Source organism: Mesocricetus auratus, unplaced genomic scaffold (assembly GCF_017639785.1).
Source record: "Mesocricetus auratus isolate SY011 unplaced genomic scaffold, BCM_Maur_2.0 Super-Scaffold_100014, whole genome shotgun sequence".
In the NCBI taxonomy this organism is placed as follows: Eukaryota; Metazoa; Chordata; class Mammalia; order Rodentia; family Cricetidae; genus Mesocricetus; species Mesocricetus auratus.
Genome location: NW_024429197.1, coordinates 20,685,496 through 20,698,286, shown reverse-complemented (window position 1 = coordinate 20,698,286; position 12,791 = coordinate 20,685,496). Strand labels below are relative to the sequence as shown.

Sequence of the window (12,791 nt, the reverse complement as noted above, 5' to 3'; positions counted from 1 at the left end):
TGTGAGTTCGAAGTCAGCATGGTCTACCCAATGAATTCCAGGACAGCTAGGAGTATGCAGACAAATACTGTCTCAATAAACAATTAATTGATTTTCAAAAGGGAGTGAAGGCTGGGAAGATAGTTCAGTGGTATAACACTTGCTTGGTATGGGCAAAACCCTTAATTCCACCTCAAAGTCTCTCTGTGTGAAATCTACTAAACAAAAGCAAGTTACATATTATGCAGATTAAAGGATATATAATGTAAACTATCTAAAATTTACTATCTCAAGCCAGGCAATGGTAGCATGTGTGTAGTCTTGCCACTCCAGAAGCTGTTGCTGTTAGGAGTACTGTTGTTATCAGTACAAGAGCCTGGGCTACACCGTGGCTCTGAGGTCAGCTGGGGTTCACAGCAAGAGCCAGTCTCAAAAACAAAGACAAAACACAAAAACCTAAAAAAAAGCTGAAATTTAGTGCAGGAGAGATGGTTCAATTAATTAAGAACAACCTTCTTTTGCTTGTAACTTTAACTTCAGGGGACCTTATGCTCTCTACTGGTCTCTGCATGCACACATGCATACATGCCCACACCCCAAAACAAGCCACAGATAGGGAGCAGGAGAAATGGCTCAGTGTTTAGAGCACTGGCCATTCCTGCAGAGCAGTTGGATGTAATTCCTAGAACTCATATAGTGGCTGACAACTGCCTGTAACTCATTTTAGAGGATCTGACACCTTCTTTAGGCCTCTAAGGGCATTCAATTCACTAGTGTACATACTTACTTGCAGGTAAAACACCCATACACATAAAGGTAAAGACACATACACTTAAAGTGAATCCAGCTGGTGATACAGCTTAGTTGACAACACACTTGCCTACTGTATGTGAGGACCCTCAGTTCTATTCCTAGTTCTGAAAACGATGAAATATCAGACAACTGTAATCTGAGCACTCAGGCTGAAGAAGGGTCATTTGAATTCTCGAGGATAGCCTGGGTAACAAAGTGAATTTAAAGTTAGCCTAGGCTGCAGTGTAAGTCCTGTGTGGTGAAGTGATGAGTAATATCCATATTATCTAATAAATCATACAAAATTTTATTTTAAAAATTGGGAAATTTATAGGTTGGAGGGATGGTTCAGTGGTTAAGAGCACTGGCTGCTCTTTTAGAGGAGCTGGTTCAATTCCCAGCACCCACATGGTACTCAAAGCTGTGTGTAATTCCAGTTCCAGGAGATCCAACACTCCCACAGACATACATGCAGACAAAACTCCAATGCACATAAAATAAAAATAAACTTTAGCTGGCTGGTGGTGGCACCCCAGCACTAAGAGGGTAGAGGCAGGCAGATCTCTGTGAGTTCGAGACCAGCCATCTCCAAGAGCTAGTTCCGGGACAGCCTCCAAAGCTAAGGAAGCCCCCCGCCCCAAAGGGGGAAATTTTAAGTTTATGTACAGTAGGAAACACAATTTGTTTTTTATTTTCCTGCTAAATTAAGCTAACAATAAAAATATCATGGTCTTTCTCCATGTGCTGGGATACAACTGTGTAATAAGCAACATATATGACCTAAGTATGCCACAGTCCAGCAGGGGTACAACAGCCATGTATATACTCCACCAGAAGTAAAATGTTCACCATACAAAGTTTAATTTCAGAAATGCTGGAGCAGGCAAAGGCTAGCCTACCAAGTATTCACAGAAAACGTGGTAAATGTCAAGTTCAACTGTTTGCCTTCATCTCTAAAGCAGGAGAGTAACCACACGTCATTGTACAGTGTTCAAAATGGCCCCTTTCTGTTCCCGGGCATCTCTACTAGCACCCACAGTGTAAATGCTCCTGTTCTCAACCCCCCCCATTGTACAGCTGGGGTTAATGGGTAAACTAAGTGATGCAGCTTCTAATAATGAAGGCATGGTGAATGCTGCATTTTGTTTTTGTTCTTAATGATGATGATTTTTAAATGTCTCTGAAGAAAATTTCCCCAGAATATAAAAATTATTCTGGGTGATACAGCTTTGTAGTTCACATTTCAAATACTATTTTGATAACAAATTCAAGAATGACATTTTTTAGAAATACATTTAGAATATGTGCTGAAAAGTTATGTGACTTTGAGACAAGGTTTCTCTATGTAGCCCTGGCTGGCCTTGAACTCAGAGATCCATCTCTGCCTTCTGAATGCTAGGATTAAAAGGTGTGTGCCACCAAGGCCCAGCTGCTATGTGGCTTTTTATTTCAGTTATTTCAATTCTGTATTTTTTAATCTTGGCATCTCTCTTATCAAAAACACCACTTAGACTTTGTCTTTTGAAATGGGTAAGCAGGCTCATGGCATACCCCCAGACCCCTAAATTCCAGTATGACAGATGTGAGCCATGACTCTAGCTTTAAAATAATTCTTTTCTAAACAAAAACCATAGGTGCCTCCATCTTAAACACACAAAAAATCTCCCTTGAACAGAAGCTCTGAGGGAAGGTTTTCTCACTTAGATTTACTGTTCTATGTGCATATTTCTTACTCCAGTATCTAGCCACACCCCAAAAAGGAGGAAAGGGTTTTGTTTTATTTCTCTTTGAACTGCTTAAAAGAAGCTTCTTAATGAAGTGTTAAATAACTAAGATTTTCTTTCTTTTTTTACATAGGCAAGAAGGAAATCCTCACTAATCCCTTCCTGCTTCCAGGGAACAACATTAATCCTAGTAGCTGAGTGAAGAAGGGGTGGACGGGGTGGGGGAGGGGCACTGTAAAATAAAAGTTTAGTCAACAAGTTGTGGGAGGAGGCTGGGGATGGCTCAGCATGTGAACCGTTTGCTGTACAAGAGTGAAGACCTCAATCTGGATCCCTAGCACCATGAAAAGGCTGGGTGTGGTGGTGAACATGTATCACCCCAGTATCCGGAAGCTGGAGATAGCAGGGGCCCTGAGACTTTCTGGCCAGCCCAATCAGAAAGAGGTTTTACTGAGGAAGCCCCCTAGCACATGCATACACAAACACGAACACATACACAAAAGGAAAACAATGTCTGAATCTGGGTGTGGGTATAATGCCCCAAATCTGTAATCCTAGTTTGAGGCCAGCCTGGTCTACAGAGCTAGTTCCAGGACAGCCTCCAAAACAATACAGAGAAACCCTGTCTCAGAAAAACCAAAAAGGAAAAAAAGAAAAGAAAAAGAATAAATGTATGATGGGGAAGTCCTTCTGTGTATATGTCTGATTGGTATAAATAAAACACTGTTGGCCAGCGGGGAAGCAAGATAGGTGGGACTAGGAGTCTAGGTGTATTCTGGGAAATGTAGTCAAGGGTGAGTCCTCACCATGTGATCACAGAAGAGGGCTCATGAGGCTGAGTCCTTGGAAAGATAAGTCCTTATAAAAATATATATTAGTAATTATGGGTTAATAATTAAATCAGAGCTAGCCAATTAGAAGCCATAGCAAACAGCCAATAGCTTTATAATTGTCTTGGTGTTATTTGGGGTCTAAAGTGGCAGCGGGACCCAAGCAGATCCCACGAACAAATGTGAATTGGAATTCTGCAAACCCATGTAAGACAGGCCTAATAAGAGTATGAGTCTGTAGTCCCAGTGCTTCTGTTCCAAGATGCCAGGAAAACAGAAGAATTCCTATCAGTTTCCACACACAGCAGCAAACAACAAAGAGACTCCATCTCAGACAAAGTGGAAGGTGAAAACCTACTCCTAAGATTGTCTTCTAATCTCCACAGGCCTGATACATAGCCAGTGGCTACACATACAAAAACATCCTTCTCCTCTCTCTCTCCCCTCTCCCACAGAATCCATAATATTCTATATATGATTTTATTTACTTCTGAAGTCAAAGTCTAGACATAGCAAACATGGCAAATGCCTTTAATTCCAGCACGTGGAAGCTTGGGAGACAGAGGCAGGAGGATCTGAATCTGAAACCAACCTGGTGTATACAGTGAGTACAAGAACAGCCAGGGGTATGAAGAGATGGTCTCAAATAAAGCAAAACAAAGTCCAGATGCAACTAGAAGATGTCTTATACTATAGAAAATGAAATAAAAATTGTGTGTGTGTTGAGACAGGGTTCCTCTGCGTAGTCCAGGCTGGCCTCGAACTCACAGAGATCCACATGCCTCTGTTCCCCGAGTGCTGTATAGGGATTAAAGATGTGCACCACCACCAACAGCCATTGAGAAAATGAAATAAATTTAATGATACCAAGAAATACAGGTTTGCTCTTAAGCCTAATTAATGTATTTATTTGCTCCAGATTCCTGGTGGGAAAATAAATCAATTTTACTTGATTTAATGGTAAAACATCTCACTGCTATTTAGCAATTTGTTTTATTTATATAGTCTATTATTTTTTCCCTGGCAAGTGGCCTACAATAATTATTAAGACCTACTATTATTACGGACTTAATCACAGAAGACTACAATTTGCATCTAGACTGTGTTCAATGGCTGGGGATACAGCTCAGCTAGTGGTGTACCTGCCTCCCATGTGTGAAACCCTAGATTTAACACTTAGAAGTGAAAGCAGAAGAACCAACAGTTCAAGGCCAGCTTCCCCTTTGAGACCCTCTTTCAAAACAACAACAACAAAAAAACTTTCCCCAGAAGAAGAGCACTAGATCAGGAAGTAAAACTGTTGGGCCAGTGCTTTATAACCTTAATCTGGAGACAAAGCAATCCTAACAATTCTTAATCACTCATTCTAGTGTCTTGTATTATAATGATGGGGTGAGGTAATTTATAGTATGCAAATACTTCTATATAAATGGCAAACAAAAGAATAAAGTAGAAAATGAAAACCCACACCCGAGATTATTTTCTAATATTTACAGTCATGACATGGTCAGTGGCTGTACCCAAGCATACACTGGTCACAATGTCCTCCCTCCCACCAAGAAAACTATACAAACAGATAAAGCTGCTCCAGAGGGAGATCAATCAAGGCCCAAGCACTCAAAGCCTCTTCCTTGGTTTTCTTAAGAAACAAAACAAGTTAAACCATCTTTAGGCTCAAAAATCCTCAGAACTTCCCTAATCAATGTTGTACCCATTCAATTCATTCACACTACTTCCTTCCGGGCAAATTCTTAGCTGCTCTGGTGCAGCATTTCTTCTTCCTTTCTGTCTATCAATCAATTAATCATCTGGTGTGTATGTGGAGAACTAAAAAAATTATGTGGATAATTAAAGCTCAAAAGCATGAACATTTCTATTCCCTTATTTATGTACTTGAAGCTAAAATTTACCTAGAATTTTCACTGTGTGACTGCATTACCTTATTTTATAAACTAGCATTCTCCACAGAAAAGCTGTAGGGTTACACCATATTCTTATCACTAATCAGAGAAGATTCACACAATTTAGCAGCTTCCTGCCTATCAAGTTTATCTCTCTCATCTAAATGATCTAATACAATTAGAAGTAAGGGTTTATAGGTATATTTGCTTCTATTTTTTAATAACTAAGCATTCAGAGGCAAACAAGATATAAACAAATTAAATAAAAGTAACACAATATCAGCAATATGGTACCAAGGTTGCAAATCAGATTGGCACACAAAGGATTTCCTTTTCTAATGTCAATTTTAGACTCCTAGGTATTCTGATCTTTTCATTAATGGGTTTCCAAGTAAGAATGAATTACCACCAGTAGATATGAATAATGTTAAGGGAAAACAATCTAACACCTATCTGTTCCATATTGACATAATTCAAGGAAGAAGACATCTATGGGAGTCACGAGGCAACCATCTACATGACAAGCAAGAGGAACATCTTACCTTTCCTTGGCTACAATTAAACCAAATAATAGCACTTGTATTTAAATGACTTCATTAGTAATCCAGGTTTTATTTACATGCTAAGACTTAAATGTGACACAAACCCTAAATGTTATGCTATGTACTGACAAAGTATATACAAACTAAGTGTACTTACCAAGAACAATATACACTGGCCGTTTGGAGCTGCTGGGTAAGGTAAGTCGTACAAAGAACAAATGCTGTGTTATCCTGACCCTCAGATTCCAGATTACATATGATGTCTAGTACTTCCTTGCAGTCCACCTTTGCAATCTATCAAAAATGAGATAACTAAGTTAAAAAGAAAATGGTGACTTTTTCTGTACAATGTGTTAGGTATAAGGGAAACTTTTTTTGGAATATTCTCTATCTTTGCTAATTTTTTTTGATAACTGGCAAGATAAGAATTAGAGGCATGGTAACTATTTTACTGACTAATGTCTGAGTAGTATAGCACAAATGCTTCATTTGTCAAATTGATAAGAGGAGAAAGGAGGAGGCAACACTGTATCCTGTCCCCTCTCTTCAAGAACACTTTATCCTAACTTTATTTAGGCTACACTATAGGTACGACACTCAAGGGGTGACCTGTTCACTCCCCTTCCCTTTCTGTATGTGAGCAAATCTCCCCAAATATTGCAACCTTTACTTCCTAGAGTTCTGAAACCAGATAATATTTCCCCCTTTTAAATTTTACCTATTTATTGTGTGTGCACTTGCGAACTTCCACAAGCACAAATCATCAATCTAGTTTGGGGACAGCTCTTGGGAACAGGTTCCTTTCACCACCTTATAGGATCTAGGATCAAACTCAGGTTGTCGGCCTGTACACATATCTCAACTGGCTAAGTTATCTTGCTGGCCCTCTGAAAAAGCTAATCTTATTCATTCCTACCTTCAATGTCTTCCTCCCTTCTCCCCAACTTTCAAGTTTGTGTTTTTAGCTGGGGTCTTATTATGTAGCTTTGGCTGGCTTGTAACTATGTAGACCAGACCAAGCTGGCCTTGAATTCATAGAGAACCACCTACCTCACAAAGTACTGGGTTTAATTAAGGTATGTATTACCACACCCAGCTTTGCTCCAAGAACTCTTCCAGCTCAGACTCTTACCCCTAAATCTCACATGGCCAGCAAGCTGGGATTCTAAGAGTGTGCCACTATGCTTGCTTATTTTTTAATGGGCTCTAGGTATCATGGTCTTCATTATTATATGACAAGCATTTTATTGCTTCAGTTGTTTCTACAACCCTCTTTTTAAAGCTTATTTATTTTTGATACAGGGTCTGCTCTGTAGCCCAGGCTGGCCTGAAAGTCACTATGTAGGCTAACTTAAATTCACAGCAGTCCTAGCCCTTTAGCTTCCCAAATGCTGGAATTATCTGCAAACCACCAGGATGGATTCATAAAAATTATGTTTGACTCAGCAGTGAACCCTCTAATCCAACAAGTTTTTCAATACAAAATATCAACACTTAACTCATACAAGTGAGCCTAGAAGTGAAGTTCATTCATATCAAGACCTAGGAAAATGCCGCTTTAGAACTATTTAGGACTGCATGTACAGTCCTGTGGTAGCTCAATACCCTAGCAGCCATGAGGACATGTCCTGGGTAAAAACCTATATAGAAGAGCTCAACTAATAAAATATTTAAATAGTTAAGTCTTCAATTCTTCAGTCTTTCTCTCTTAGTGTATTTCTTGAGCATACTTCTCATTTCTCCATATGATCATATGTGTTAAGATTATAATTTTAAAGCCAGGAGTGATGGCAGTTCATGCCTTTAATTTGATCAGGTGGCTCTCTGTGATTTCAAGGCCAGTCTGATCTACACAGCCTTTAAAGCCAGCCGCGGTTACATAGCTAAGACCCTGTCTCAAAAAAATTAAAAGTTTTATAGACACACACGCACATTTTAAACATTTTCAAACAATCCCTTGTTCTGTTTTACTTTACTAATTCATATTTAATAAAGGTGCACCCAGAATTTCTATGTTCCTGTTTACTTGTCTACTCCCAAACTGAATTCCCACTGGGTCCCGTTTAAAGTACTTGCTGTTTATCATTTAAACTTAGTGACTCTGTCAATTCCCAATAGTGTTAGTTAAGACTGGTTAGTAAATTAGATCCTGTTTGTATTTTCTTGTCTCCATCAAAAGAAGAAATAAGTATCTGCTACTGAGCCTACCTACCAACAGTCAGGAAATATGCAGTTCATCCATACACTGACACTGAACTGGACTACTACTTTGCCCAGGACCTCTGTTGACAGGGTTTCTTATTTACTTATTTGTTTGTTTTTTGAGACAGGGTTTCTCTGTGTTCTCTGTGGCTTTGGAGGCTGTCCTGGAACTAGCTCTCGTAGACCAGGCTGGGCTTGAACTCACAGAGATCTGCCTGCCTCTGCCTCCTGAGTGCTGGGATTAAAGGCGTGAGCTACCACGCCCAGTTAGGGTTTCTTATTTCTTTAAAATATAAGCATTTCAAGTTTAAGACATTGTCCTTGCAAAGATTTACCTTTTAATGATGAAAACAGTATGGAAACAGACTTAACCTTTGTTACTTTCATTAAAAATCCATTCATATATACACAAATGGTGGAATGAGAAAAATGAGCTACCTAAATTGCCTTTTGATCTCCACATTGTGTACCTTGAAACAACATGCCAGGCATATGAGAGCGCGAGCATGTGTGTACACACAGACACACACACACACACACACACACACACACACACACACACGTGGGGGGGAGGGAGAGAGAGAGAGAGAAATAAGTACATGTAATCTAATAAACTATCTAATAAACTTTAAGGACTGGAGAGAGATACCAGCAGCTGAGAGCACAAGCCCAAGCATCCCACATGGTGGCTCACAATCATCAGTAACTCCAGTTGCAGAGTATGTGACACGCTCTTCTAACCTCCACAGACACTAGCATTCACGTGGCGCACGCAACAGGCAATGTAGGTACAGCACTCATATACATTTAAGAAAAATCTAAAAAAAATTTAGTACCAACAACAACTCTATACAAATGGTATCAACCTTGAATTCCAGATTGCAAGGTATTCTGTTTGTTAGATCTCCCAGCTCCTAATTTGTCTACCTATGCAAAGGCAATGAACTCTGGCTTTCACATGACCTAGTCAATTAGTCTTAATTGTATGTGTTTGCCAAAATGGTCCCCAGCAGAGGTTTTTCATTACACACAACCATTACTAGTATACCCACAGGTGCAAACATACAAAGAACTTATATTCCCAGTTGCTGCTCAGGTTAATTTAACTCTTCCCCTGAAAACTGAAATAGAGTAAAAACTATGCTATATTAGAACATATGCTGGTTAAAAGCACTAATTAATGAACACATAGTAAGTCATCACTAGTTTCCAAACTAATGTGTCTTTACAATTTTATTGTTGACTGCAAAAGAATTCATCACTAGATAGAAATCTGTGCTTCTTCAAATAAGTGTGTGCTAAGTGCCTTTGTCCTAATAAATTTAACAAATTAATCCACATTACAAGAAATACTTAAAACTAATTATCTGCTTATTTTTCTAGTATGTAGGAAACACGTGGGTTCAATTCTCAACACTGAGGAGGGGCAGGGAGACACCGCTTATCACTTTCTTCCTAATGAACATGAATCACACAGTGCCAAGGAGCCAGCTGAACTGCCTTTTAGCTGACTTCAGACTATCATTAGCATAATACTTGTAGGGCTTTGGGGACATTACCATATTGGCTTCAATTTCATCACTGGTAGAGTATAGAGGACTAATTGTAGTCATGGAGACTGTCATCTGATGGTGGCAACAAATTGAAATATATTATTTTAAGAGTCGGTAAACATTTTTGGCAGAGGAGTGGGCCTTTACCAAATCCTTTCTGCTGTAAATGTCCCACCATTGTAGCACAAAAGCAGCCAGAGGCAAGAAAGAACTAAGAGTGGGCCAGACAGAGGTGGGAGTGTTGGCACACGCCTATAGTAGCCCCACTACTTGGGAAGCTGAGAAGCAGGAGAGTTTGAAGCCAGCCTAGATTACACAGAATGTTCCAATGCTATCTGAGGTAAACAAACACAAATTGCATATAACAGCATCTGTTAAATAGCCTATGTGGGTAGTAGGTTAATGTTATCCAGATTATGTAACTACACTACAATGCTGGCACAAAGAGGAAACTGCCTAATGACACATTTTTTCAGACACATCCCTTCATTAAGCAGTCTGCCAATCCAGATACATTGTAGAGCAGCAGCAAACCCATTTCCCACAGTAGTTACCTGCATTCTCAGCAACTAGCAAAAGGAACCAAATAAGTAACTCCAGGAAAAACACCATTCACTTACTTGGTTATTTGATTGACTTAGCACAGCAGTGCTAGGCAAAGGCTCTTCTTAGAGTTATAACCTAGCTCCTTATTTTGTTATTAGTAAACCAGGAAAGATCATAGATAACACAAAGCTGACAGCTAAGGATATAATCTTGAACATGTGCACAGTTCAAAGTTCAACTGCAACAAACACCATTAAAACAACTACCACAGACCTGACTGTCTTCTCGGAACTTCCTGGTTCCTCCATATCTCTGGCATCTTAGTGGGCAGCAGTACAGGGCCACCACCCTCAAGTCTCGAAGCTTTATGTACGTCTTTTGGGTATATTCAGGCATTTGGAATGCCAGAGAACACTCCCTCAGTGTCATTCCTCAAGCACTACCTTTTTTTCTGAGACTTGTTCTATCCTGGCCTGGAACTTGCCTAGCAGACCTGCCTGGCTGGCCAGCAAACCCCAGGAATCCACCTGTCTCCACTTTCCCAGTGCAAGGATTATAAATGTGCGCCAATATCCATGTGGTGGTTTGAGTGAAAAATGGCTCCCAAGGATCCTTAGGGGCTGGAACTATTAGAAGGTATAGCCTTTTTGGGGTAGATGTGGCCTTGATGGAGAAGGCTTCAGATATCTCATTCCCATCTTGTTGCCTGTGGATACAGATGTAGACTTCTTGGTTCCTTCTCCAGTACCATGTCTGCCTTCCTGCCACCATAATAATGGACTAAAGCTCTGAAATTGTAAGTCAGTCCAATTAAAAATTTTCCTTATTAAGAGCTCTGTGGTCATTGTGTTTCTTCACAGCAATAGAAACCACAAGAAAATCCAGCATTTAAAAACAAAACAAAAACCTATGTTCTGGGGGTTGAACTCATATTCTCAGCACTTTACCAAATGAACTATCTCCCCCAGTCTTACCCCTAACCTAAGGAGGGTGTCTCTTTATGAAGACCACACTGGTCTCAAGCTTCATAGTGCTAGAATTAAAGTGTGCACTACCACATACAATTATTCTGACGTTTTGTTTTGTTTGTTTGTTTGTTTGTTTTTTCGAGACAGGGTTTCTCTGTGGCTTTGGAGGCTGTCCTACTAGCTCTTGGAGACCAGGCTGGCCTTGAACTCACAGAGATCGCCTGCTTCTTCCTCCTGAGTGCTGGGATTAAGGGTGTGTGCCACCAACACCCGGCATCAGTTTTCTTATAAGGGTTTTTAAAATGGCATTCACACGGATAGTTTCCAAATCTACTTTTGTAATGAACACAGCAGTAGCATAATATTACTTAGCATTTTTCTTTATAACCATTTCTGGCAAACATGCTATATAAACTTCTATATTTGCCAATGCCCAATAGAATGTTAGAATCTTCCTCCTTTCCCCTTCCCCCTACAGACAGGATTTCTCGGTGTAGCTGTCCTGGCACTCCCTCTGTAGACCAGGCTAGCCTCGGGCTCACAGAGATTTGCCTGCCTCTGCTTCCCGGCCAACAATGCTAGAATCAAAGTAGGTTTAAACTATGATCAAGGGGCCAGGCAGTGGTGGGGCATGCCTTTAATCCCAGCACTTGGGAGGCAGGGGCAGGCAGATCTCTGTTAGTTTGAGGCCAGCCTAGACTCCAAAACTACATAAAAATCCTGTCTCGAAAAACCAAAACAATTATGTTCAAGGTTAAAGAAAAGTTGTTATAGGATGAGGAGGAATGCTGCTGCTTCTGAATTCTTCTGGCAAGTCTCAAATACTAAGATTAATGGCTGTTTCTTAATTTATGTTTCCTGAACACAAAATATTGCCAATGATATCGGGTCAGTACCTGTAAGTGAGCAAGTGAGTTTTTAAAAATGTAGACAATTATCTGTATGTATACACAATGGTCCCCTTTCCTCTATCTCAAGACAGTTTCTTGTTATATAGTCCAGGCTGACCTTGAACTTACAATCTTCTGCCCAATTACAGGAAGGCACAGTATCTTCTCTTCTCAACGGTATTGCACATTAGATTCAAAGAAGCCTTATTATAGAATCTGTATTTATAGTGTCTATGGTATGTGTGCATGTCCAGGCCAGAGAACAACTTTGGGTGTCGTCCTCATGAGCACCACCCACTTCTTTTGAGTCTGGGTCTCTCATGGTCGGTAATGCTCCAATTAGGCTGGACTGCCTGACCATGCTTAAATGTACACACATTCTCCATTCTCTTCTTCCACCCCCGCCTCCCCCCCACACACGTTTCAGAAACATTTTAAAGATGGGGGTGGCATACAACATAGCACTTAGGATGAACAAAGGCTCAGTAAATGCTTCCTGTAATTATTTTTAAAGTTGCAGTGGAAAATATGAAAAGGCAGATGGTGTGAAGTAGTTAGGCCTTTGATTTCTTCATGATCACAATGCCCAATAAATTAAAACAATCATGTCATTGTATCGATCTCTACTTTGGAAAGTTACATTCAGTTGTCCACAGCACCAAATACCTGTTTCATCTTTGCATGATATCTGGGACACTGTCTAGGACCATATTTCAAAATGAGGATGATCAACACTATCACTATTCACATACTACATACTATTCACATACTACTCACCAGACAATCTTCCCAAATACAAGTGACTGTGAAATTTAATATTACAGGTTACACTGTGCCATTGGGATACTGCTAAGAAAAAACCGA

The 12,791-nt window shown here is 40.0% G+C and overlaps 1 protein-coding gene across 2 annotated transcripts in view; it reads right to left on the bottom strand.

Moving 5' to 3' along the window:
- The window catches only part of Rlf (RLF zinc finger), a 57,175-nt gene that overhangs the window by 9,097 nt on the left and 35,287 nt on the right, over window positions 1–12,791 (bottom strand). For both annotated transcript variants that reach the window (XM_005083822.4, XM_021235113.2), the window contains one exon: window positions 5,926–6,062. In XM_005083822.4, coding sequence (XP_005083879.1) covers window positions 5,926–6,062 — 137 coding nt within the window. The remainder of the gene's footprint in view (window positions 1–5,925; window positions 6,063–12,791) is intronic.